This window comes from Trichosurus vulpecula, chromosome 2 (assembly GCF_011100635.1).
Source record: "Trichosurus vulpecula isolate mTriVul1 chromosome 2, mTriVul1.pri, whole genome shotgun sequence".
Lineage (NCBI taxonomy): Eukaryota > Metazoa > Chordata > Mammalia > Diprotodontia > Phalangeridae > Trichosurus > Trichosurus vulpecula.
The window spans coordinates 288,632,419-288,659,204 of record NC_050574.1 but is presented as its reverse complement, the minus strand read 5'-3'; the positions used below and the strand labels follow the sequence as shown (position 1 = coordinate 288,659,204).

At 37.4% G+C, this 26,786-nt stretch overlaps 1 protein-coding gene across 1 annotated transcript in view; it reads left to right on the top strand.

Moving 5' to 3' along the window:
• THSD7B (thrombospondin type 1 domain containing 7B) overlaps positions 1 to 26,786 on the top strand; it is a 1,008,764-nt gene that overhangs the window by 194,252 nt on the left and 787,726 nt on the right. Inside the window, exon 3 of the mRNA XM_036746882.1 lies at positions 12,201 to 12,449. Within this exon, the coding sequence (XP_036602777.1) occupies positions 12,201 to 12,449 (249 nt within the window). The remainder of the gene's footprint in view (positions 1 to 12,200; positions 12,450 to 26,786) is intronic.

Sequence of the window (26,786 nt, the reverse complement as noted above, 5' to 3'; positions counted from 1 at the left end):
AATATATTTTACTCAGGATAATTCACACTGATTTGGGCCACTTCCAATTAGAAACTGTCAAGGAGTGACTTGATATTTCTTATTATCTCCTTTTTTTGTGTAGCCCATTGAACCTGTAAATTACTTTGATCTTTATTGTTTGGACATGTGAGTCATCCTGGCAAAATATTCTTCCCTGACCTTCTATACCTGTCATCCTTGCCAGCAGCAGTAGATCCTACTCTATCTCTAAAACTCTACCCTGGGTTTGAGCTGTTGATTGGTGAGTGAATGGAAACTCAACCAATCTACAACATCTAGTTTGTCCTGGACAATGCTTGACACCCCATTTTGCCATCTAAATTCCCCTGACACTGGACTCAGAGCCGCATTTCCTCCCTTCCCTCCACTCCTTTCTTGGGGATGGCAGTTAAATCAATACTGCCACTACTACTGGGGATGGTGTTGCAATCTACTGCCTCATGCCTCCATTAGTAATCTTTGTGACTAACCAGACCAATGGTTTCCAGAGTGAGAATCATGACTTCCTGGATAGGTATGGAATGATTTCAAGAAGGCAGTGACATTACCCTAGAAAGTGTTGGATTAACCAATCAGAAGGTTGGGAAATGGAGTTGCATCCTATCCTTACCTCAGAAGATAATTGTATGGCTCGTCCCTACTACAACCATACTTACCCTTCACTCATTATGACCACACACTCCTTGAGGCTGCCCCCTAGCCTTCACTGTGCAAGCTCCTAACTTCCTCACCTTCATGCAGGCTGTCAATCCCTAAGGACTAAGCTCTACACAGGCAGTGACAGAAACAGGTGTCATTCGGAATATCTCCCCCTACCCCCAACCTCAATATACTTATGCCTTGCCCTCACCCTAGATCACTGTAAGGCTGCATGCAGCAGGTAACCTTTGGAAGACAGTTTCTGCACCCCAGGGCATTGATTGATGAAGAATTAACAGCCCTGCCCTCTCCCTTTTCATTTTTGAAGCATGAGCCAAGCAATAGTATATATAAACATAATGGTGTGCATTCGTAGAAACAGATAAAAGTATATAATCAAATAAGTTTGAAGACCACTGGCCTAGACCAAAACTCTCTTCCTGGGCTATCACTACCCTAGATATGTTGTACCTTTGTTAGAATGTAAGCTCCTTGAGGGTAGGCACTCTTTTGCTTTTGTATTTATAAGCTTGTACATAACACAGTACCTGGCACGTAGGAGACTCATAATAAGTGTTTTTTGATGGAAAAATTGATATAAACACGACATTTCTGGTTGTGTGTGTGTGTGTGTGTGTGTGTGTGTGTGTGTGTAGCTCAGGTTCTTAAACTGTTGAACTTTTCTTTTTCCTTTTAAATAGATAACATAGTGTATTGAATAGAGTGCTTGACGTTGAGCAGGAAAATAATACCTACCCCTAACACTTTCTGCATGGCCATGAGGAATTCACTGGAGCCCTCTGAGTGAGCTTCTGCTTCCTCATATGCAAAATGGATGTAATAATATCTATAGTAGCTACTACATAAGATTGTTGCTCAAATGGGATAGCATATGTAAAGTGATTTGGAAATGTTAAAGCATTATGCAAATGTCAATTATTACTATTGTTGTTATCGTGAAGAATATATTATTAAGAAAGTGCTAGTACATTATTTACTTTCACGGAATGACTTTGATTCTGAGAGAATAAGGTATTAATTGGTGACATATTTTTTTTGCCATGGGAATGGAAGAATGATACCTCATGAAATAACCTGTTCCAACACTGTTTTATTTGAGCAATATCAAGTTTCCCACTGCTGTTCAAAAGGCTATTGCTATTTTCTCAGCTTAATGGATGACCTAGAGATCAAGGGATATAAAGAGCTTTTCTGAAGGGATCAAAAACTTTCAAATCATATCATTGGTAAATGGGAATCTGGTATGTGTGTATGGATGAACACAGCTATTGTGTGATTTCAAATAGCTTACATCATTAATTTCAATTTGACAAATATTTATTAAACACTTATTGGGTTCCAGTCACTGTGCTGAACATTTGGGTAAAAAAAATAACAATCCTTTTTTTAAAAGCTTATAGTATACTGGTTTTGTTTCCACTTAATCATTCACAGCTCTTAAAGATTTTTCCCTTCTAAAACTTTAATTAAACTTACCTTGAGATCTGTTGCTGTTTATTATAGATATGGAATTTTAGGGGCCAAAGGCATTTCTTTTCTGACATTTTTACTATCACTTTGATTAAGTGTCTTTTTTTAATAAGAAGGTTTATTTTTTATTCTCATGATGTCATTCAATGTGTTTGCTTTTCTGAAAGTCACTTTCTCAATTTTGGGCAAGACAGCAGTTTTAATTAATGCCTTTGTCGGCTCACCCATTGATTGCTTTAACTTTTGATAAACACCCCAAGCAACGTTCCCCTCTGCTTAGCCTTACAAAGCTGCAGCCTGCTATATTATTCTTGGTGCCACTGTGTTCCCTGATCATTGATTTACCTATTGGGTTTAAAGATCTGGTTTAATTGTTTCACTGTACACCTTAATTTTTCTCTTTCATTTTGTGGATGGCTCATCATTCTCAGTCAGATAACAATGATTCTTTTATTGTATGTTTTAAAAATTTTTTATACTAGGCTGCCTTATGAAATAAAACACATCTCTTTATTCAGTTTTGTCTGTGAGATACATTTGAGTTAAAAAAGCCCAAGCCGTGGGGTGGACATTCTTAGGTAGGATGCTTAGGAAAGCAAATCCACCCCCTCCTTGCTTCTTTCTACACTGTTTATTTTATCTAAATTAAAGGAGGTTTATTCTTTTTATCTTCCCTTTTCTTTTTCACATTAAAACTCTCAGAAAAAGAGCCAATCTACCCACAAGTCCTCTCTTTTTCTTAATTAACTTCCTTACTACCCTTAGAAGACATTAAAGTTCTGAAGGGACACTTTTTCCCTCACAGTAGAATCTCTTTTCTTTAGCCTCATGCTTCCTCTTCCAATTGCCCCAATAATTTTAACTTTCTAGGTTTTTCTTAGAATTTTATACTTAATTTTGACTTTTTCATTAATAAATGGTTTAAAAGTCTATTTAATTAAAGGCCCATTACCTTCAGTTCCTAACCTCCCCTTCCCCCCATTACAAAATTATGCTCAGTTTTACAGGGTAAGTTATTTTTGTTATAAGCTCATCTCTTTTATCTATTGAAATTTTGTATTCTAAGATTTCCCTATATTTATAGTAGAAACTGTCAAATCTTGTGTGATGCTGACTCTAGTTCCATGGTACTTGAACTCTTTCTTTCTGGATATTTGCAGTATTTTTTCTTTGACCCAGAAGCTCTAAATTTTGATGATAACATTCCTGGAACTTTTCCTTTTAGGATTTCTTTTAGGATGATTTTTTTTCAGAGGATGCTTTAGATACTCACTTTATCACATGGTTTAAATAATCTAGACTTTTCCATTATGATTTCTTGAAACTGCGTGTAGACTTTTTTAAATTGGGATTTCCAGCGATTCTGATGATTATTAAATATCTTAAATTATTAAATTCTCTTGTTCTGTTTTTCAAGTCATTTTATTTATGACAGCAAATACCTTGCATTTTCTTCAACTTTATAATTATTTGATTTTGTTCTAACATTTCTTGCTGCCTCATGGAGTCATAGATTTTTGTTTTGTACTTCCTACTTTGTAGGGATTCCATTATTTGGTCTAGAATTATCACCTTCTGTCTTAAACTATTTGTTGCCTTTTCAATTCTTTCCTCTAGAGATTTTATTTCATTTTTAAAAATCTCTTTCTTCATTTCTTCCAAGTATTTAAGAAATCCTTTTGATACTTTTTTTCTTTTTTTATCTGCTTACACTTATGAAATTATTTTATCCCTGTTAATCAGGTTTTAGGATCTGTCTGCAGCTGTTATAATACTTTTAGTGTTTTGTGTCTTCTTTAGTTTACTCATCTCTCCCATATTTCCCAAATTAGGGCTTTTTACCAGAGCCAGGCCTCTCTCCTGTTATAGTTATGGGTCCTGTTTCATCTTCACTTGGATTCCTAAGCAGACTTTCCTCTGGGATTAGTACCCTGTTGGACCTTTGACGTTCAAAGCACTGGATTTTTAAGGCTTTCTATGGCATCTTAAGATAGAGAGCTTTGAACTTTGTACCTTTTAGTCCAGGAGTATTTGACTACAAAAGTTTCCATGACCACACTAGTTGTTCCCATTCCTGGCCATTTCCAAGGTCCGTGATGTGAGTTTCTCATACTCCTGTGGCTTTCTCAAAGGAGATCTCGACTCTCACTTCCTCCGCAGATCACCTGTGTCTCTGGTTCATCTCTCGTCACTCTTGGAGGCTTCCAAATTATTTGCTTACATTGGCCCTACTTTTTCCAGGTGACCACATGTCCAGTTTCCTATGGGCTTCTGCCTGACATTTTGTGCAATTTGGAGGTCGAAGAAGTCACTTTAGCTGCTTATTGGTTTTCTTGCTCATTATGTAGTCATATGCTATTTTTAATTTTTTGCTATAAGACGTGTAAGAGCTGGTTGACATGCCTTCAGGCAGCCATCTTGACTGGTAGTCCTCCATTGCTTTAATTTTTATTAAATAGCTGTTGTAGCCAAAACTTTGTAAATCAACAGGAATTTGTTTGTTCTTAGGTCCCTTTTAAACTCACCATGGCTTCTCAGGACACATTTATATAACTACAGAGGCTGAGGTTCTCCTGAAAGATAAGTTAAAGAATTGCCTGTTATGTTTAATTTGATAGAAGGAATAGCATTAAGAATGTAAATCAAATGAGGTCTCTCAGAATTTAAAATCTGAAATAATAATGTGTAACCTGTGTGTGTGTTTATGTATATGCAAATACACACAAAGACAGGTGCTACATACACCACTACAGGTACTATGTACAAACACATACTGCATACATATGTATGTATGTATATACACCCTTCTACCTATAATACTTCCTTTGGGGAGTATCAGAATGACACATAGTAAGTCTTTAATAAATGTTCACTGATTGGTAATGATTATTTTTCTGTTCTCTCTTCTATCTCTCCTCTCCCCCTCTACCTGTGTTTTGGTATGAGTAAGGATGGGTTATTTTTTCTGGCATTTCAGTATTTTATTTATTTGATTCAGAGACCATACTTTTTTTTTGGAATGGGGGTGGGAGTGATATAGAAAGAACTAGGAATCTGTAGATGTGGCTTTTCTCTAAAATAGCTATAGGACCTTTGGCAAGTCACTGAACTTCTCTAAATATCAATAAAATGAGGTCTGAACTCTAAAGTCTCTTTCTACTCTAACATTTTATGTTCATTTTAGAGAAGTTTCTAAGTAAGGTTCTGTCTGGGGAAAATAATGCTAAATTTGAGAGGCATTTTTTTAGACTTTGGTGGTATTTTCAATTGATATAAATAATATTTCTAGTGGAGTAGATTTGAAACAAAGAAAGGAAGGAAGGAAGAAAGGGAGGGAGGAAAAAGAAAAGAAAAAGAATCGAATTTGAAAGGGAATCTATTTGAAAGATTTTCCTTCTTAGAAGAAAAATAATCTTTAACCATGACTTGATATCCTTGTTGAGTTCTTTGATGACTTCATTTAATAATGATAATGATGATGATGATAGTGAGAAGTGACAGTGTAGCCTAGTGGATTGAGAATTGGATTTGGACTGAGGGAGACCTGGGTTAGAGATCTGCCTCTGGCATATACTACTGTGTAAGTCACTTAACCTCTTATTATCCCAGGCTTTTTTCTAGGAAATCTATCATGAAAGAATTGCTGATCTTCATTTGTAAAGAGCTTTTCCTCACTGGGAGTTCTTTATACCAATTCAATCACAGGTTTGTGTCAGAGTAAGCATTTTCATTTAATAATAATAAATACCTGGCATATACACTTGGATTCACAGAATGTTATCTATACATGATCTCAGTTGGTTTGATTTAAATGACTTTATGATATTACCTATCATAAATATCATAACTTAATACATTGAAATTGGAAAATCACAAACATTCAGAGTCCAATTTCACTGAGTATTCAAGAAGAGAGGTTATTACCCAGGTTAAATGTGATAGTATGTCTGAATATCAACCTAACACAAAATTCATTTGTGTTAGAAAAGATAAACTCATATAAGTTGTCTCATTTTAATTTCCATTTTAGTTGTTGAATTTAAATGGATTTTTTGTTTTTTTTTATAAATCTCTGCAAACGAACCAATTAAATATACATTTGCATTATGCAAAACTGTCAGTTGAAAATTACTGGTAAAATGTTCTCATATAGGAAGGTAATAGGGACAGGAAACCTTAACTCAATTAATTTTATTTCAACTGGAATTTCTTTGTAATCTTTAAGAAAATGATCTGCTACTTAAAGTATAAAATAGAGGAAATGGGGCTAGAAAGTAGGCCATGAGAAAATTACCTGGGTGGGAGGGTTCTAGTGAACAGAAAGCCCAATAAACACTAGCTGTGGGATTTGGAATACAAAAAAGTCAGTAGGATTTTAGTTTTGGTTTTTTGTCCTTCATTCTCAAAGAGGATGATAGCAGAAAGGTGATGTCATGACTTGGAAGTGAATTGGATTTAAGTGAGGCAGGGCTGTGCAGAGTCACCAGCCTCATTGTCTCCTCCAGAGCCATCTGGGACTAGTGGCAAGATACAGATCAGGGCAACTGAAGATGGCCCAAGATGACATTAATAAAAGTGTGGTGTCAGATGAATTCCTACAGTATTCCTTTAAAATAGACATGGAGATTCATGTTTTGCATAGAGACAGAACTATGGATCACAATTTCAGATTTGGTCAAAGAGGCCTCAGCAATGATCCAGTTCCACAATACCCTTTCCAACACCATCCTGAAAGGTTATCTAGGTTCTGTTTAAGAATATCTAGTGATATTCTCAATACCTTACAAATCAGCCCATTCCCACTCTTCAGTTGTTGCTTAATTGTTTTTCAGCTGTGTCCACCTCTTCATGACCCCATTTGGAGTTTTCTTGGCAAAGATACTGAAGTGCTTTGCCATTTCCTTCTTCAGTTCATTTTATTGTTCTAGATAGTTTTACTCACTGGGAAATGGTTTCTTTTATTGAATTCGAATCATGTTCTTTATAATGTCCATACCTTGCTTCCAGTCGTGCTTTCTGGGGCCAAACAGAACATGTTAATCCCTCTTCCATATGGCAGTCTTTCAAATGCAATGCAGTTATCATGTCATCTCTTCTCTCAACTAAACGACTTAATTTTCTTCAGCCAATTATTGTATGGCATGGCTAACCTCTGAGGTCCCATTCACCTCAGCAATTGTATGATTCTCTATATTAAATACATATATATATATATATATACACACATATATATGCACATATAAACATACATACTCACATATGTATACACACATATTAGATTAAAGAGACCTCAAAATTCCCCTCCAAAAGCATTCAGATGAACTTTATTAACTCTCCTCGTATATCTCTCTATTTCTGAACATCTGTGTGTAAAAGTGTGACAATACTTCCATTTCCAGCTAGATGTCTATAACAATCAGGGGTTTTACAAAACACTCAAGTATGCATTTAATAGGTTATAATCTTTGGCATTTTTATTCATATGATTACATTAGTGGTACTTAAAATGTCTCTAAAAATAAAAATCGTGGCGGGGGGGGAAATGGGCTCCATTCAATTTCACAAATCTATTCAGGCTTAGCTAATGTCAACTCTGGCTCTTCCTTTCTCCTTTTAATCTCTTCTTCCTTCTTTGCATTTATTAGTGTGTTTTTTTTCCCACAAGTTAGAATTAGGTAAATATTCTAGCTTCCCTGTAAAATTTGATATCTGGTTGTTATTTCATCTTGGACATTTTGTTATTCGTTTAGGTAATTTCCTACCAGATGGGTTATGTCTGAGCTGTGGTCTGAGCACCAACATTTGCTTAAGACTCAGCACTTGAATGAATGGAAGAAGGTTTAACATAATTTTACTCAAGTAGTTCCATAAAAACAGAACTCCTTAGAAATTCTAGGAAGGCCTATACTTTACTGTGTCAATAAATGTTATATTTAAATAGCTCACACAACATTTAGAACAAGATTTAAATAAATTCATGTAAATAGGCATAATTAAGTGCTATATTATAAAAGATAATATTTATATAGTACTTTATGGTTTGCAAAGTGCTTGGCACATGCTATCTATATAAATGAGGAAACTGAGGCTAATAGAAGTTAAGTGATTTGGTCAGCCTCACAAGTCTAGTAAATGTGCACAGGTGGTAAATGACTAAGATTTTTAAGACTCTCCCAACTCTATTCACTTCACTGTTCTACCTGGCATAAGTTCCCTGAGGGCAAGGGCCATGTCATATGAACTTCACATCTTCCAGTGTTTAGTGCAGTGCTCCGGACACTGAATAAATGTTTGAATTGCATTGAATTAAGTCTCTTTCACATTTTCAGACTTTGGCTATTCATTTTTCCTTAGGCTTGAATTAACTTAACCAAAATCTCCAATGTTTTAATCCTAAAGCTTTTCACAGTACAATATGCTTTGGGGATTTAGGGTAGCTTTGTGTTAATATCCATACGCAGGTAGTTTTTACACTGCTATTAATTTTCTCTATTGCTGACTTTCTTTCTGTGATGCTATTTGCTGTTTCTAGTTCTTGTTTCCTCCCTGTTTTTTCTCTTGCCTCTGAAAGAGAAAGAGAGAGACAGAGAGAAAGAGACAGATGGAGAGAAAGACACAGAGAGGGAGAGGGAGACAGGGAGACAGGGGAGGGAGAGAGAGAGAGAGAGAGAGAGAGAGAGAGAGAGAGAGAGAGAGAGAGAGAGAGAGAGATGGAGATGGAGGAGAAGGAGGAGGAGGAGGAGGAAGAAGAGGAGGAGGAGGAGGAGAAGTGACGGAGTGAGGGAAGAAGAGGTGGGAGAGGCAGGAAGAAGAGAGAGAAAGGAGGGGGAGAATGTCACAGAGTGATAGTGTGATTGTACTGGTCTTTATTAAAACAAGATCAAACCTCTAATATCCTGAAACAGCTTTTGGTGCTTTCCCTTTCCCCCACCCCAATCATTCAAAAGGGCATATCACAAAACTCTGCTATCTTTCACTGTTGTTGCATCTGAGAGGGCAGATAAGTTGGAAATACTGTACCTGGGATCATCTTTTTTGGTTCTAAGAAAACCTAGCTAATCTAGGCAGAGTGCAGGGAGGATTATTTTGATTATTACTTGATGAAAAAAATAAGGGGACAAAGAAATCAAACGACAATTTGTAAAACTAAAAAAGAAGCCCAGGGAGAACTTGACTACTGGATCTCAGGTTAGCATTTGTGCCAATCTACCAAAGGTTAATGTTTTTTCCTATATTTGACTCCTAATTTATTAACCACAAATTGCATATTTTGATCTCTGCTTTTAATGGGACAGTGCTTTGTTTTTTCCTCTCGAGTGTGGAATTTTCATATGTATTCAAGCAATCTTACATGTTTGCTTGTTTGTTTTTTGTATCAGCTTTATTTCTTTGTTAATGGATAAACTTTATTATCCTTCCCTTCCCCAAGCTAACTGTCTTTGTGTCCTTTTGTTTATTGGTCCTAAGTAGGATTAATGAGGTGGAAGCTTCAGAAAGACAGATGTGGGATCAATGTAAGGAAAAATTTAGCAATGGTTATAAGGGGCCAAATGTGGAATGCCCCAACTCAGTAAATACGCTTTTCCTGTCAATGAAAGCCTTCTATTGAAAGTTGGATGATCTGTGAAATCCCTTCCAAATTTCAGATTCTGCGATTAACCAAAATCAAGAGTATCTAGGAAGGCATCTCAAACCTGTTTCCCTATAGAAATCTTATCACCCATTAAAGCTGGTTATCTTAATAAATGCAAAATAATGGAGGATGGCAGTTATCTATCAACCTAATAATGCAAATTTTGTTTTATTCTTAACTTTGGGGATTTCGTTGAATTTCTGATGGAATAAGTATTACTTGGGCAATTTGTAGCTCCCAAGACTTCATTTCCAGACGAATGTTTGTCAAGTAATTTGCAAGTTACAGAGTGCTCTATAAATACTTAATAGTCATCATTACCTTAAGCATCTCTTCTTCTTCCATTTACAAATAAGCAGTGCCTATTTTCTCTTTGAAAGAACATATCAACATTAATTAAGGGTCGGATGTCTGTTTCTGAGCCTTTAAGCAATATTAAGTTGTTTATTTAATCGATGTATATAACTTGAGGGCAGCTAGGTGGCACAGTGGATAGAGTGCCCGAGTTCAAATACAGCCTTAGACACTTACTAGCTGTGTAACCCTGTGCAAGCCACTTCACCCTTTTTGCCTCTTTTTCCTCATCTGTAAAATGAGCTAGAGAAGCAAATGGCAAATCCCTCCAGTATCTTGTCAAGAAAACTCCAAATGATTTGGACATGATGAAAAAGACTAAACAACAACAACCATAACAGAGTTGACTATTTGAATTTGATCCCATAGCATACTATTACTGCTACTACTACTACTACACTACTACCACTACTACTATTACTACCACTACTACTACACTACTACTACTACTACTACCTAACATTTATGTAATGCTGACTAAGGGCCAGGCACTATCTCATTGGACACTTATAATTCTGGGAGGTTAAGTGGTATCCTGTTTTACATCTGAGGAAACAAGCGGACAGAAGTGACTTGTATTGGTTTATATAGCAGTAAGTGTCTGAAATCTGAATTTAACTCAGGTCTCCTCCACTCTAGGTCCAGGATTCTAAGTATTATGCCACTAGCTGCCTAGGTCTCAGATCAGACGTTCCTTTTCATTGGTTTGAGGAACTGGAAAATAAAAATGGAAACCATGTCCTTGACCAGCAGAAGACAGCTTAGTCCTTACATCCTTACTGTTCAAGACCAGATTATTTCTCACCATTTACCAAAACAATTGACAAATCTCAAGTGCTATTTTTTATTGTCAGAGATGTGATTCTTGACTTGTTAATTCAATTGGAAGAGCTGGGAGAAAATAAAACATGGAGAGGAGCAAGAAGCAGAAGGGAAAGCAGTAGCAACAACAGCGTTTCTTTTTTTCATTGTGAAGAATGACAAAAGTTGTACCTGGAAATTGGGGAGAGATGTTGTTTTGTAAGGAAGGAAGTAGGTTAGTTTTGGAGAATGACTGCTTATGAAGGGTTTCCTTTTTTTCAGAACCTGCACTGATAAATAGATTTTATTGTTTTGTTTTGGTTTTTTTTAAGAAAGTCAAAGTCGAGTATCTTTCTGCTTTCAGGGAGTTTTTTCCATCGTGTTCCAAATCAAGAGATAGTTCCTACTACCATGGAAGGGTTAAGGAAAGCTCTTCTCTCTATAGGAGACTTTTAAGAGAAATTCTGCCTGGAGTGCTTTCTCATCCCATCAAAGAAAATGGCAAGATACACTGAGCAGTTTATTGTACCAGCAGTGGTAATAAATTACTCATTTATTTGGAGAAGTAGGGTTAGTTTTAAAGGACTTTGGCACATGTTTTGCTGTCTTGGACCATGGGCCTTAGTCTTAGAAACCATCACTATTGTGGAGGAAAATTAAACCTTCAGTGATTCAATAAGCATTTTAACTTCATAAGAAATATAGCATCTAACCAATACAATGAACATTGCAATTTCACTACAATATGTTCCACATGGTGCCTGACACAAGATATGTCATATATTCCAGTCAGAGGGTACTGGAGCCAGCTCAAATCTGTTCATGAGAGTAGATTGCTAAATTGCTAAAATTGCTAAATTTAATTACTAGATTTATGCCTCAGAAGTCACAAATGTTACAAATTAGGGCTTGATTCATTGTTTTGTTATTTTTCTAGACTTAAGAAAGTAATTGAGAAAATGTTAATAATATATAATAAACTTAAAAATGTCTCATGTGTGCATTTCTATCCCCCCCCAAAAAAGGGCCATTGTTAAATTTGCTAGATCCCCACTATTCTAGTTTTACCCCCTTGGACAAGGTGTGAGGCTATCTTAGGCAATGTTTTATGTCATAGCAGGTTATGATACAATGGTATTTCTGTTGAGATATTATCAACTATGGCTTCCTGAAATAGCATTTTTGCATAGAAGATGAATTTTGAGATAATGCAAGACTTTACCAATGTATCTACTCATGTTTCTCTTTTCCATTTTCACAGCCTTTGTATGCAAGACAACTTCCCTTTGACCTTTCAGTCCTGTGTCATGCCAAAAGACTGTGAAACCACAGAATGGTCATCATGGAGTCACTGCTCCAAGACTTGTCAATCAGGGGATCTTTCCCCAGGATTTAGGAGCAGGAGCCGGAGTATAAAACATATTGCCCTAGGAGGAGGACAGGAATGCCCTGAACTACAAGAAAAAGAGGCCTGCAACCTGGGAGGAGAACTTCTGCAGCCATGTTCTAGGTATGGGGCATTCTTTGTGACAACTTCAAGTTATATGAGACCTTATTTGATGTTGCGGCAGGGGGAAGGAGTTATCAGTTGTGTTCTGTTGTGTTGTTCTGAACTGTATTTTTTTAAAGACTTGGGTCTCCCTATCTCACCTATACTAGAAATTCAAGGGTTATTACTGTTGGTTTGATCCCACTGCCAACTGCCATGAAGAATTTGACCTGCTCTGTTTTTGACCTGGGTGGTTTCCCTTTCCTTAGGCAAACTGGTGGGCCCACTTTTCCAGGACTCAGCATATTATTGTGGAACACAGTGCAGAAACTTGATAGTGATAGTCCACTCAACTCAGAATTTCTAAACTCAAGAGATCAACTTGTAGAAGCCTCCCAGTAGCTGGAAATGCAGGTGTTTACCATTATAGCTGGTGGTCAGTTGTATTTTACTTATTGTTGTTCAGTTGCATGGGACAGCTAGGTAGCACAGTTGATAGAACTCTGGGCCTAAAGGTAGGAAGACACCTCCTTATGAGTTCAAATCTGGCCTCAAATTCTTATTAGTTATATGACCCCGAACAAGTCAATGGCCTCAGTTTCTCATCTGTAAAATGAGCTGAAGAAGGAAATGGCAGACCACTCCAGTATAGCCAAGAAAATCTCAAACGGGGTAACTAAGAAGTGGACACAACTGAACTTACTGAATAACGAACCTTAGTGTCTAGGCTTTCCTCTATCGCACATCTTAGTACAAAGAGCTATGATTTCAATTCTATTCAGTAGACTTTTGTTAAGTACCTTCTATCAGCCTGGCACTGTGCTAAGCACTGGGGATACAAATTGAAAAAGGAAAGATAGTCTTTTACCTCCAGGTTTTTATAATCTAATGGGCAAAGACAACATACAAAAGGAAGCTGAAAAAATGGTGGTGGTGGAGCAACACTTAGGGAGTATCACATTTTGTGGAGTTCAAAGGAAGCAAAGATACAGATGGAAAACGGAGAATAATTTATAAAGTCTCAAGCTTTGGAGGAGGTTAGTGCTCTACCACTCACCCTAACAATTAGAGGAGGAGGGGCAGTTTGAGGGATTTGGGAAGGTGTTGAATATCCAAAGAGGTAGGGGCATGGTGATGAGATATCAGGTCTTACCTCATCATGAGTGAGGGGTCATGTTCTGTGGAGTCCAAACCAAGCAGAGCTGCAGATGGAAAGCAAAGAGTTAGCCAGTGTCTCTGGCTAATCAATTCTCATAGGATTGGAGGATTTAGCAGAGACTTTCGATAACATCTAATCCAAAATCTCCATTTTAAAAATGAAGAAAATGAGGTCCCAAAAGGTTAACTGACTTGCTCTGGTTTTTATAGGTAGTAATAAACCTTCCCAGAATTCCTATTCCTCTGTTCCGAATGGAGTGCTCCAATGTGTCTTTACATTATGACATCTTTCTTTATCATGTTGATCATGGAAAAATCAAGCATGTGTGAATTTCAAAACATCATTTTCAAAGTAAAATGTTTCTTACAATACCATTTTTATTATTTTGCAACTAATCTTCTCATTTCTTCCTGTAGAACAATTTCATTTAGCCTTAGTTGTCTTTCGGGGAAGCAAATATAGAGAAAGATAAGGCCTAACAGAGTAATGCTCCCTTTACAAATTTTAAAGATTTCACTGTTCAGGGACAGAATAGTAAACTGTCCCCTGTGTTCTTACTAATGGCAAGGATGAAATCTGGATCTAATGATGAACGCAGTGACCAAAGCTTCCTGTCTTCGTTTTCCATTTCTAGGGAACTTAATGAATAACACATAATTCCTCTTATTGACATTCACAAAAGCACATTTACTGCTACTTGTCCTTTTTGCTGTTTGTTTTCTCCCCTTTGGGGTGACTCTCACAAAGAGAGTCATTTTCTTGGAATTCAGGGTTAAAGGTAACACGCCCTTGATAATGTACAGAAGCCCATGTAGCCTCTAAGTTTGTAGAAGATGACTTTTCATGATGCTCATGAATTACTTAGTTTAAACACATATTCACAAACACATATATTACCTGATTTCAGCATAATAGAGCTGAGTGGTATCGATTCAGCCAGAATACAGCCAGGCAGACCTCCCAGAGTTGTGGTTCTTGTGTCTCATTTGGTTGTATTTTAAGTACATGCTTGTAAAGTCTATGAAAAACATAACTTTCACACCAATTTCAATTGGAAGCAGTTATAATCCTATAGTCTTACAACCTGACAAACTTGCTGAAGTTAACAATCCCCTGGGTTTGTCAAGATGGTAAATTGGTATAAAATAAGAGTCCTGGGGCATTACCTGAAATAAATGCCAGCTAACATTTAGCAGTGGGAGCTGGTGTTGCTATTATCATGTGCAAACTATGATTCCATTTAGGTCAGAGAAGGGAAAATACATTAGCCACAGTGGCACCCCAATCAGATGATATGCTTTAGCCTGAAAGTTGGACTACTGCAGGAAAGCATAAAAGCAGCATACTTACCTTTGTCTTCAGTTTGACATCAGCGATAAAAGCATGTAATTAGTGAACTTGGGAAGTAGAAAAAAAAAGAAAATATGATAGGCAGAAAAAAGTGTGTTTTCAATGCGCTGCTAATGCTAAACATTTCATATGTCATATATTGGAACTAGGACTGACTTATTTTCCCATGGAACTGAAATGCTGCTGTTTATGAATCTGTTCATCATTACTTTAGCTCCAATACTTGGGAGATGCTCCTTGCGTTTTCCATTTTCATCATCCTCGCTACAGCAGCAGCTGGCGCTCTAATGGATCCCTTCACATTATCACTCTTCTCTCTCCCTGGAAAGTGTACTTTCCTTAAGCTTTATAGCAATGTCGTCCCTCTTATATGCTACTATTTTCTTTTAACATGATCAAATCTTTTTAGGGCTATGTTCAGACTTAAACATGTACACAGACTATCAAATAAATGTGTTATTTAATATGTGCATAGCAATCCATTGATGTAGGAAATTCCTGGTGTAGAAATTCCTTTTATAGGAAAAAAATTAGCAACTTATGTATACAGTAGTTCTAAAGACTTGCTTGACGAACTAGTAAAGTTAAAGGGTTTGTACAGGGTCGCCTGTATAGAGGTAAGGCTACCAGAGACCAGACTTTAGTCCTCACTTTCCTGAATCCAAGGATAGCTTTCTATCAACTGTGCCATCTGTCTATCCTATATAAGTATATATATACATATATATTTATATTGATGTATATACATACATACATGAATATGTATACATACAAGGCTATGTTGGAGTCAGTTATAGCCAGCAAGCAAGAACTGATAAATTTTCAGTGTGAAGATTTGTGTTTAAGAAACGGGCAATTGCTATAAGTCACACTTCAATTTATTATCTTATTGATTGTTTAGATTTAAGAAAGTATTGATAATGCAGATTAAACTTAAAAGTGTGTGTGCATGCACCTTTTTTGAGAGCCCAGTTGTTAAACATTCACTAGTATACACCTGTATTTCTCTATAAACATTGCTTACAGTAACTAGGAGTGCAATAGAAGGCTCAGAGAATGGAGTCATTGCCTGATTAGAATAGTGCGGATAATGGGCTAATAATAATAATAATAATGATGATGATGATGATGATGATGATGATTACTGGCATTTCCATAGTGCTTTAAGGTTTGCAAAGTGCTTTACATCCACTATCTCATTTGATCCTCACTATACCTTTGACATACACATATGTGTATATATATATATACATATATATATACACACATTTGCATATATTATATCAAGTAATCAAGCACATAAGAAATCCTAAGTGCATACTGTGTCTCAGGCAGAGAGGAATAGAAATACAAAAATGAAATTGCGAAATGGTCCCTGAACTCAATGAGGTTATATTTTCTGTGGGAGACAATATGTATATCATATATACACATGAACACAAAATATATATTAAAAGAATACCAGATAATTTTATTGGTAAAGGTGTGATCAGTTGGGAGATAAAGCAAGGCTTTACAATAGAAGGTGATTAAACTGACCTCTAAATTCTCTTTCTCTCTCTCTTTCTCTCCCTCCCTCCTTCCCTCCGTGCCTCTCCATCTCTGTCTCTGTTTGTCTGTCTCTCTTGCTCTCTCTCTGTCTCTCTGTGTCTCTCTCTCTCTCTCTGTCTCTCTGTCTCAGTCTCTCTCTCTAACTCACCCCCTACATTAAATTTGTATGTACTTAAGTATAGAAGTATAGAGAAATGACTTCCTTCAAGTGTCAGCTAAAATCCCATCTTCTGCAAGCCACTTTCAATCCCTTTTAACCTGCCTTCCCTCTGAGCTTATTTCTAGTTAATTCTCTAAATTACTTGTTGGTGCATAGTTGTCTCCTCCATTAAGCTGTGAACTCCTTGTGGGAAAGGACTGTTTATGCTTTTCTTTTGTATCCCTAGTTCTTAGCATGATGCCTGGAACAAAGTAAAAAAAAATAATGATAAGTAACATTTATTTAGTCCTTACAAAGTGCCAGGCATTGTGCTAAGGAAGCACTTTAGAATTATTTATCTCATTTAATTGAGATAACTTTCATTTAATCCTCACAACATCCTTGGAAGGTAGGTTCTGTTATCCCCATTTTCAGATGAGAAAATTGAGGCAAACAGAGATTATGTGACTTAACCAGTCACACAGCTAGAAAGTGTGAGGCTGCATTTGAATTCAGGTCTTCCTGACTCCAGACCAGGTACTATATCTATCCACTGTGTCACCTAGCGGATACATAGTAGGTATCTATTAAATGCTTGTTCATGTAACTTGACTTTAAAGATGATAATATTGAAATGTAATAAATTCAAGCATTCCCTCTTGTTTGAGATTAGTGTTAATTATATTCATTATGTTTAGGAAACTGGAAAAATAAAATCTGACAGTGAGAAAAGTGTTTCATGGAGGTACTGATCTCAGGTGTTATTTCAGCCATGTCCTCAACCTCAAAATTTAATATTAGTTGAATAAAAGTGGTTTTCTAACTTATCTAACTCTATCTGGAGTTTGAAACTTTATTTTGGAAAATGCTATTTAATTGTAATAATGACTAATGTGTGATAAAGCTCTTAAGAAGATCTCAAAGCAGAATTTGGGCTGCTGACAGCAATATTCTGTGAGGCTGTAGGACACACACACACACACACACACACACACAGACAAAGTCCATTTCAAAAAGAAGGGATCAATACCCTGGTCTTGATGGGAGAGATGAACTCTTTTGTTCTCTCTGTCCAATGTACATATTTCTTATCCGTATTATGTACAAACTAGAGCAGCTTTACTCTGTTCCTGTCTGAGGAAAATCACACTGAGGTGTCTCTATATGTCTCTTGCACACCACTTTGATTTGCTCTTATAACGACTCCATGTGACAAACCAGTACTTTCTAGTATCTGCTTAAGGCATTGAACCTGGTATCAGATTTTTCAAGACGTGTTCTCTGTCTTGAGAGTGCTCTGAGGATTAGTTGATTTTTATAATGGATGCTGAAGGCAAATAAAGAGGAAATAAATAATTTTAAGTAAATTTAGCTTATTAAACATTTCTTGAGTACCTACAGCGTACAAAATACCATACTAAGATGTGTATGTACTTTTGTATTTGTGCATTGGAGTAGGGAGTGGGGGGATGGGGAAGATATGGGATAGGATCACAAGATCACAGATTTAGAACTGAAAAAAAAATATTGAGATAATCTAATCCCTCCTTCTCCTTTATTATTATTATTATTTTCTTAAAGATGAAACATATTTAGGAAGAATAAATAATTTTCTCAGGGCCACAAATTTATTTCAGATAGATTGAGGGAACCAGCTGTTTTACAAAGATACATAAGTTATGGTCATGGCCCTCAAAGAACTTACGATGAAGATAGTCAAGAAGAGCAGGAGGAGGAGCAAGAGGAAGAGGAGGAGTAGAAGGAGGAGAAGAAAAAGAAAGAAGAGAAGGAGGAGGATGAGAAGGAGAAGGAGGAGGTGGAGGAGGAGGATGAGGAGGGGGAAGAGGAGGGAGGAAGGAAGGAAGAACTAGGGGATAGGAGGCTTGGATTCTATTCTTTTCACTAACATCGTATGACTTGTTCAGTCTCCCCACTTTTATTTCTCAAAGAGATCAGTGCTTGTCTCAGTCTTTTACTCCACCTCAGCTCTTGCTTTCTGTCTTTTTTTGGACAAATAAAAGCTTTGTTGTAATTCCTTTTGCTCTTTTTGGATTAATAAGAAGTCTGACAACTATTTTATCCCTCTAGGAAGAACAAAGCTGACTCAAACTCGAAATCTGTTAAGCTATCTTAGGTCCCCTATCTATCTATCTATCTATCTATCTATCTATCTATCTACCTATCTATCACGTGTGTATACACATATATACACACATATGCATACATATATACACGTTCGTTTAGAATTCTTTCATTTCTACATTTTTGCTTCTTATGTTTGATATGTTATGTTTGATGAGGTTGATTGTTATTATAGGACTAACTATGAAAAACTAAATCTCGCACGCACTTCTGATTCAGATAATCAGATAAGTGGATATTTTTTTAAAATTTTATTTTGACCTCATTAAATAAAACAAGAATTTCCATAATATAGTAGAAGTAAAAAAGATGATTTCACATGAAACAGCAAATCTATTATATAGAATTTGCTATTCCTTTTAAATACATAATAAAGTTAGTATGTAACTTTCTTTTTTCCCTTTTTTTCTTCCTTCCTCTCTCTACCTCCACCCTAGAGCATTCTTGTCTTCATTTACCTGAGTGAATTTCTCTCTTCACTGAACCATTCTTAAGGAGCTGGATGGAGGGGGGATATCTAGCCATAGCTGTCTCTTCCCCTGATTCCACCTAGTTGTAGTTTATGCAGTTATAGCTTTACCAATTCCGTCTCTCTCTCTCATGGCATTTTTTTTGAAATTATATACAAAATATAGCTATCTTGTCTATAGCATTTTTTTGACTGAGTACACAGGCGATCTTGGTTATGGAAATCTCATAATGAAATACCTTATAAAATGGTGTGGTGCATTGCAATACAATCCAAACTTAGTGCTACCCATGGGAAATTTATGGCTGGGGGTTCAAGGAATCAAGAGTTAAGAGAGATGATACTTTACTTAAGGGAAAATTAGAATAGACCTTGGGAGCACATATTTCTAGGGCACACCAGCCCAATAGTCATCTGAGCGATTAAGCACATTAAATCACTGTTTCTATACCATGCCCTGAAAAACCTCCTGGGGCAAAGTCTCACATCTGAAGAGAATAGCTGATGAGAAAACAGCCTACAAGAAGGAAGCTGGAGTTAGTTTATGAGCATGCCCAGTAAGTCCCTGGCTCAGTGAATGATTGATGGTTCAGCTGATGACTGGTGATTCAGCTTGCTGTGTTCACCAGTACTGCCAGGGGGCTGTTCTGAGAAGATTGAGGCCCATGTTGTAAGTTCCTTCTCTCCCTTTCATCTATCCAGTTCTTGAAATTATTCTGCATTCTCTCCTTAGTCTCTAATGAAGAGGCCAACTTACTCCTTCCCACTCCTTGCCCACTCAGCCAGCCACTTTACCTATTTTTAATCCATTCTTGTCTACATGTCTACATGTGACCATGTTTTCTCTATCCTGAAAAATCCTCACTAGATCCTACCATCTTTTCCTGATATCATAGTACTGTATATCTCTCCTTCCTTAGCCAAACTCCTATTTAAAACAAACTAACACACTCTTTACCTCTATTTTTTTTCCTCTCTCATCACCCTCCGATCTTTTCCAACCTTGTTTCTGACTATACTATTTAACTGAAACTGCCCTCTACAAAGTTAGCAATGATCTCTTAATTGCCAAATCAAATGGCTTCTTTTCAGTTCTCATCCTTCTTGACCTCTCTGCAGCATTTGAAAATTTTAAAACATCTTCTTTTACTGGATACGCTCTCTTTCTCCTAATTTTCATAGTATTTTTGCTCTTGGTTCTCATGCTCCTTATTGAATGTTCCTTTTTAGTTTCCTTTGCTGGATTATTACCACTCATATGCCATAATTATGGGTACTCCCTAAGACTCTGACCTAGGCTCACTTTCTTTCTCTCTCTTTCTCTGTGTCTGTCTCTCTCTCTGTCTCTGTCTCCCTCTCTTTGTCTCTCTCTGTGTGTCTCTCTCTGTCTCTGTCTCTCCTTCTCTCCCTCTCTCCCTCCCTCCCTCTGAATCTGTCTCTGTCTCTCTCCCTCTCTCCCTCCCTCCCTGTGTCTCTGTCTCTCTCCCTCCCTCCCTCTGTCTCTCTGCCTCTCTTTCTGCCTCTCTCTCTCTCTCTCTCTCTCTCTGTCTCTCTCTGTCTGTCTCTCTGTCTGTCTGTCTCTCTCTCTCTGTCTCTCTGTCTCTCTGTCTCTCTTCCTCTCCCTCTCTCTGTCTCCTCTCTCCTCTCTCTCTCCCTCGTCTGTCTGTCTCTCCTCTCTCCTGTCTCTCTCTCTCTCTCTCGTCTCTCTCTCTCCCCCTCCTCTCTCTCTCTCTCTCTCTCTCTGTCTCTCTGTTTTCTCTCTCTGTCTGTCTGTCTGTCTGTCTGTCTCTCTGTCTCTCTCTCTCATTTGCAGTCCCTGTGACCAGGCCAGTGTCTTGAATCTAAAAGATACTCAATAAATGGGAAATGAATTGAATTGCATATGTTCCATTATGTGTCTGATTTTATGGGAAATATGTATCTATGGGCTGGGATTCAAAGAGAGGAATCAAAACGGATGGGGCTAAGTGAATAATTTAAATCTAAAATCGTACATGGTTAGAGCAGTGTGGTTAAGTGTACCACCTTCCCTACCCACAGCTCTGGGATACTTTTTACTATTTCAATGAAGGAATGTTGCTGAAATAGTTGAGGATTGGAGGAAGGTGGGAGTCATGCTCTGAAGGCCTCTGGGGAACCAGCTTCAGATGCCACAGCAGAGAAAAATAGTTCCTTGGTAACCAGTCTTCACCACTGGTCCCCATCTCTCTTTAATAATCCTCTCTTGATAGAATCTGGGCCTTGTCTCAACTCTCAGAAGCCAGCACCTTTTTTTTTTAATTCTCCTTATTCTGTCTATATGTTGTCAGAGAATATTGCTTCATAAGTCCCCATTGTACCACTTTATTGTAAGTCCTTCTGGGCTGAAGATTTTGTTCCCTGGTTGTTGCTTAGTGTACTACAAAGGGCTCTGTGCAGCTATGGAACTCTATTAATAATACATATGTTGAGTTTGGCTAGCAAAGGCATCTGTTCACGAGCAAAAAGCTTTTCACTCCAGAGTAACTTTCCATAATCAATAGTCCTGCCATACAGCTCTAAAAGAATTACGACAGCACAAAATGTGTAAAGCTTGATCAGTCCCCTTTATTTTTGTCAGCTGTTCAGCTGAACTGGCAAGCCTATTCTTTTCTGAATGCTTCTGAACCTTTAATGAGACAACAGACATTTCCATAAATTAGTACTGCTATAATTCCCTGATTTTTAAATATATACACTTTGAATTTCAATACTTTGCATTTGTATTCAATTCAAGAAAAGTGAGTGCTTGTATGTGTATATATGTGTTTAGTCAAAACATGATAATTTGCTGATCTAATTTTTTTCCTGAATCTTCGTCATTAAACCAGGTGGGAGCCTGATTCCACACAGCTTTGTAGCAAGGCTTTGAGCTGAGCAAGAGAATAAAAAAGCCTGAATTCTTAAGCACTTCCAATTTTTTGAAAAGTTAAGAGATTCTCTGATAATTCAGCACTTTTAAGGATTTCAAGTTTTTGTCAAACCAGGATTTTGAAGATTTCTCATTATTATATGAATACTAGATGTCACAATTAGAGGGATAGTGGTCTACTTAAAATACTCACAAAATATGCTTACTATTCTAATCTCGGAATTGTTCATTTAGGACTACTCTACTTCTTACCCCAGGATAACAGCTGTTTCTTTCCCTTTGGATTGAAATCAAAGTATGGATGTAAAGTCTCAGAGTGAACTTCACACAGAATAAGCAGGATGTGTGAGGATTTGGAGGGTACTGAGAAGGGCTCTCTTACCCAAAACATAACTTTTAGACTTATATTATGTGGATAATTAAAATCCCACAATTCTCCTCCCCAATTGATTATTTTGTGAAGGCAAACTAGCCCATCTTTTGCCTCATTTCTTACCTAGCCTTAAATCACTAAATCACTGAATGGGCATTGCCTCAGACAAACTAAGATCTGGGAAAGAGCTTAAAAAGGCAAAGTCTCCCACTGCATTTGGGTCCATTGCCAGTTGTCCTGACCTATGTCTTGCCACTGGACTCTGATAACTCTGGAGGAGTCAGTGGGGCTGATGACTTTGCACAGCTTGCCTCACTTAAAGTCAAGACATCACCCTCCTGATATCACTGGTCCTCTTCTAGAAAGTAGGACAAACAACGATAATCTTATTCCCTATTAAAATGCACCTGGGAGTCATGACCCATTAAACCTTAGTCACTTTCTAGATTGTATTTCCTTTATTACATTGAGACCTCTTTGACATCTGGGACTTTGTCTTATTTTTGGACTAGATTACCTCTAAGGTCCCTTCTAGCTATAAATCTATGATCCTCTGAAAAGAACATGAGGACTCAGGGTACCTCTCACAGAGAGTGAGAAAGGATAATATAGAAAAGGAAGACCGGAGACACAGGGGTCTCTGAGTTGCTTGAGTTCTGTCCAGATTTCCCATCTCTTCCCCTACCTCTCTGAAATATGTCATACCTGGGAATTTCAGTACACATTCAGTGTACTGATGAGGGCAACAACCCTTTTATCAGGACTTTCAAGTGTAGACTTCTTGCCCAAACTGTTATCTAACTTCAAACTTCAATCTGCCACAGGAGAAACTATCTTACTAGAGTTTCTTTAGTTTCTTTATAACAGTATCTCCCACCCCCATGGATTAGATATGTTAGAATTCTCTGCATTTTCAATTTTCAAAAGTTTCTTTTTTTAAGAAAGTTAGCTCTTGACTATTTCCCATCTTTAGAATTCCCATTGAAATGTTTACATGTGAACCGAATGTGTTCCTTTTGAAACTTAAACCAAAGCACTGTTCCAGGTCTAAGCTGATTCGACATAAAATATCTTAAAATAATGTCAATATTAGTTTATCATGAAAGTGATTGCTACCTTGTGAAAGAGGAGTAGTATATCTGTCATTGACATTTTAATTTCTAATCAGTTAATCAATCGACTAACATTGGTTAAGCATCTGCTGTATGCCAAGAGCCATGGATACAAAGACAAAGATGAAACTGCCCATCTAATTAGGAGCTTATATTCTATTTAGATAGACAACATGGAGATGTCTAAGTATAAGGGAGGAGAGTTTGGGATCTCTTCTTTTCTCCCTGCCCCCTCACCATAGGCTGGTGACAATGCATAATGAAATCATTCATGACGAGGCTTTAATGGGTAAACAAGATGTGTCTATACCTATACTTGTGATCCTCTTATGAAGTGAAAACCTTTTTCATTGGGCAAGAAGTGAATAAGTCACTAGCCAAGGAAACAAGTTAGTTATGCTTCTGGCGCTTTAAACGGCTGGATGAATGTCAGCAGTTCTTGTTCAAGTTGAGGAGTCCAGGTTCAAGAGCATTTGGTAAAGGCAGATGCCTCTGCCTATATCAGAGGAGAGCAGAGGTTAGGAGGGGAATCCTCCCTTTACCCCCCCCTCCTTCCCATCTATATACCAGAGACACAGATATAGAGACATGGTTGCCCAAGGGAAGAGGCAGCTATAGGAACTGTCTGCTCTTTTTGTCAGAGAGGAGTGCTTATGGACCAAAGACCTTGGGAGCCCAGCTGAGCAGCCTGTCAACAGAAACGCTGTACCCCAAAAGACTCTGTGAAGAGAGAAAGAAATTCTGGACCTTGAAATGCATGTGTGTGTGTTTATGTGTGTGTGTGTGTGTGTGTGTGTGTGTGTGTTAGCTGCATATGTGCATTACTCTAAGTTTGAACCCACTTGGCCCATAAATGTTCTCTGTGTTTATGTTCTATTCTTGATATGCCATATGAGTAAATGACTTTTGATAAGAGCTAATTAAGTCTATTGGCTGACTGTTAATTGAAAGCATACCACTAGGAGCTTAGGAACCATCCACAGGATTACTCCTACAACCCTACGGTAGTAGCACCCCCTTTGGGGACCCAGCCATCAAATATGAGCTCAAGGTGGGGAATTATCTCAGTAGGAATGTTACATAAGTATATGTGCATATATGTATGTATGCACATACAAACACACACATATATACACATACACACATATATAATAGACATAGGAAAATTAGGGAAGAACATTAGCACATAAATGGATTAGGAAAGTCTTCACACATAGAAGGCAGTATCTGAGTTTTAAAAGAAACAAGAAACTTAAGAGACTGTCAGAAACAGAAGTGAGGAGGGATTGCATTTCAGTCATGGGGAAGGGGAAAATGGTGCAAAGTCATAGAAAAGGAAATGGAGTAATATGTATGGGGAACAATGAGAACAGTTAGGAGGGAAGGAAAGAAGGGACAAGGAAGAAAGGAAGGAAGGAGGGAGGGAGGGAAGGAAGGAAGGAAGAAAGGAAGGAAGGAAGGAAGGAAGGAAGGAAGGAAGGAAGGTAGGAAGGAGGGAGGGATGGAAGGAAGGAAAGAAGGGAGGAAGGAAAAAAGAAAGGAGAAAGAAGGAAGGAAGGAAGGAAAAAAGGGTAAAAGAGGGAGAGAAGAAGGAAAGAAGGGGAGGAATAAGGGCAGAAAAGAAAGAGAGACAGAAAGTGGAAGGAAGGAAGAGAAGGAAGGAGGGAGGGAGAAAGAAATGAAGGAAGGGAAATATGAAGGAAGGAAAAGAAGAAAGAAAAAAACATTTATTAAGCACCTACTATACACCAGGCACTGTACTAAATGATTTACAAATTAATCCTCACGACTCTGGGAGGTAGGTGCTATTATTATCCACATTTTACACTTCAGGAAACTGAGGCAGCCAGCGATTGAGTGACTTTCTTAGGATCATACAGCTAATAAATGACCGAGGACAGATTTGAATTTAGGTTTCCCTGACTCCAAGGACAGCATAGGAGGAGTAATGCTTAATAAACTTGGTAAGTTAGATTAAGACCCGATTGTAAAGGTTTTTACGTGCCAAATTGAGGAGTTTATGCTTGATCCTAGATAGTCATTGTAACCTACTCTATAGGGAAATTATATAGTCAGTATTTCGCTTTAGAAAAATATTCTTTTCAACTTTGTGGAGGATCACAGAGAGAAGAAATGAGGCAGGGAGACCAATCAGGACACACTGGCAATAATCCTGACTATTTGGGACCATTTGGCTATGTGAGAGAGATGAAGATATAGATTCTATGGACATACAAATGTCAAAGTTTGGCTTCTGATTGTGTATATGAGGTGATGAAGATAGGAGTTAGGGATAATGCAAGATTGTGAGCTGAGGTAATTGGAAGTTTGAGAGGCTCATAAAAGAGTAGAGTTGTTTTTTTTGGGGGGGTGAGGATAATATATATATATATATTTATGTAAATATATTACATATATATATAGACTTGTTGAGTTGATTATAGTTGGAAATGCCTAGTAGAGTTGTTTGACTGGAGCAGTGGAGACTCGGAATATGTTTATATACACACATACCTATATACATATGCATACATAAACCTCTGTACACATACATATATACATTCATATACACATATATGAATGTGTCTGCACAATATATACATACATATCCAGCCTCGGATAGCTATATGACCCTGGGCAAATCATTTAACACATTTAACACGTTTGTCTCAGTTTCCTCATCTGCACAATGTGGATGATAACATCACCTAATCCCCAGGATTGTTGAGATAATAATGACAAAGTACTTAGCACAGTGCCTGGTACATAGTAAGGCTATAGAAATGTTAGTTATTATTGCTATGCGTATATACACATATACAGAGATATGCGTATGTGTAATTTACATAGAGATGATAGTTAAACCCACGAGGTTACGTGATGAGGTAGCTGATTAGGGGATCAAGTGAGAATGTGTAGAGAGAGGATTGTTTTCATCAACAAATATGTAGAGGCCACTTCTCTCTGTGGAAAGTCTACTAGTTAATTAGCAAGCATTTGTTAAGTCCTTTCTACATGCCAGGCAATGAGCTAAGCAATTTCAGAGGGAAGGCACTTGCAGTAGGTAAGAACAGGAAATGCCTTTGGTAAAAAGTGGAATTTGCACTTAGTTCTATAGGAAACCAGGGAAGCAGGGACTTGAAAGTGAGCAGGAAGAGAATTTCGGACATGGG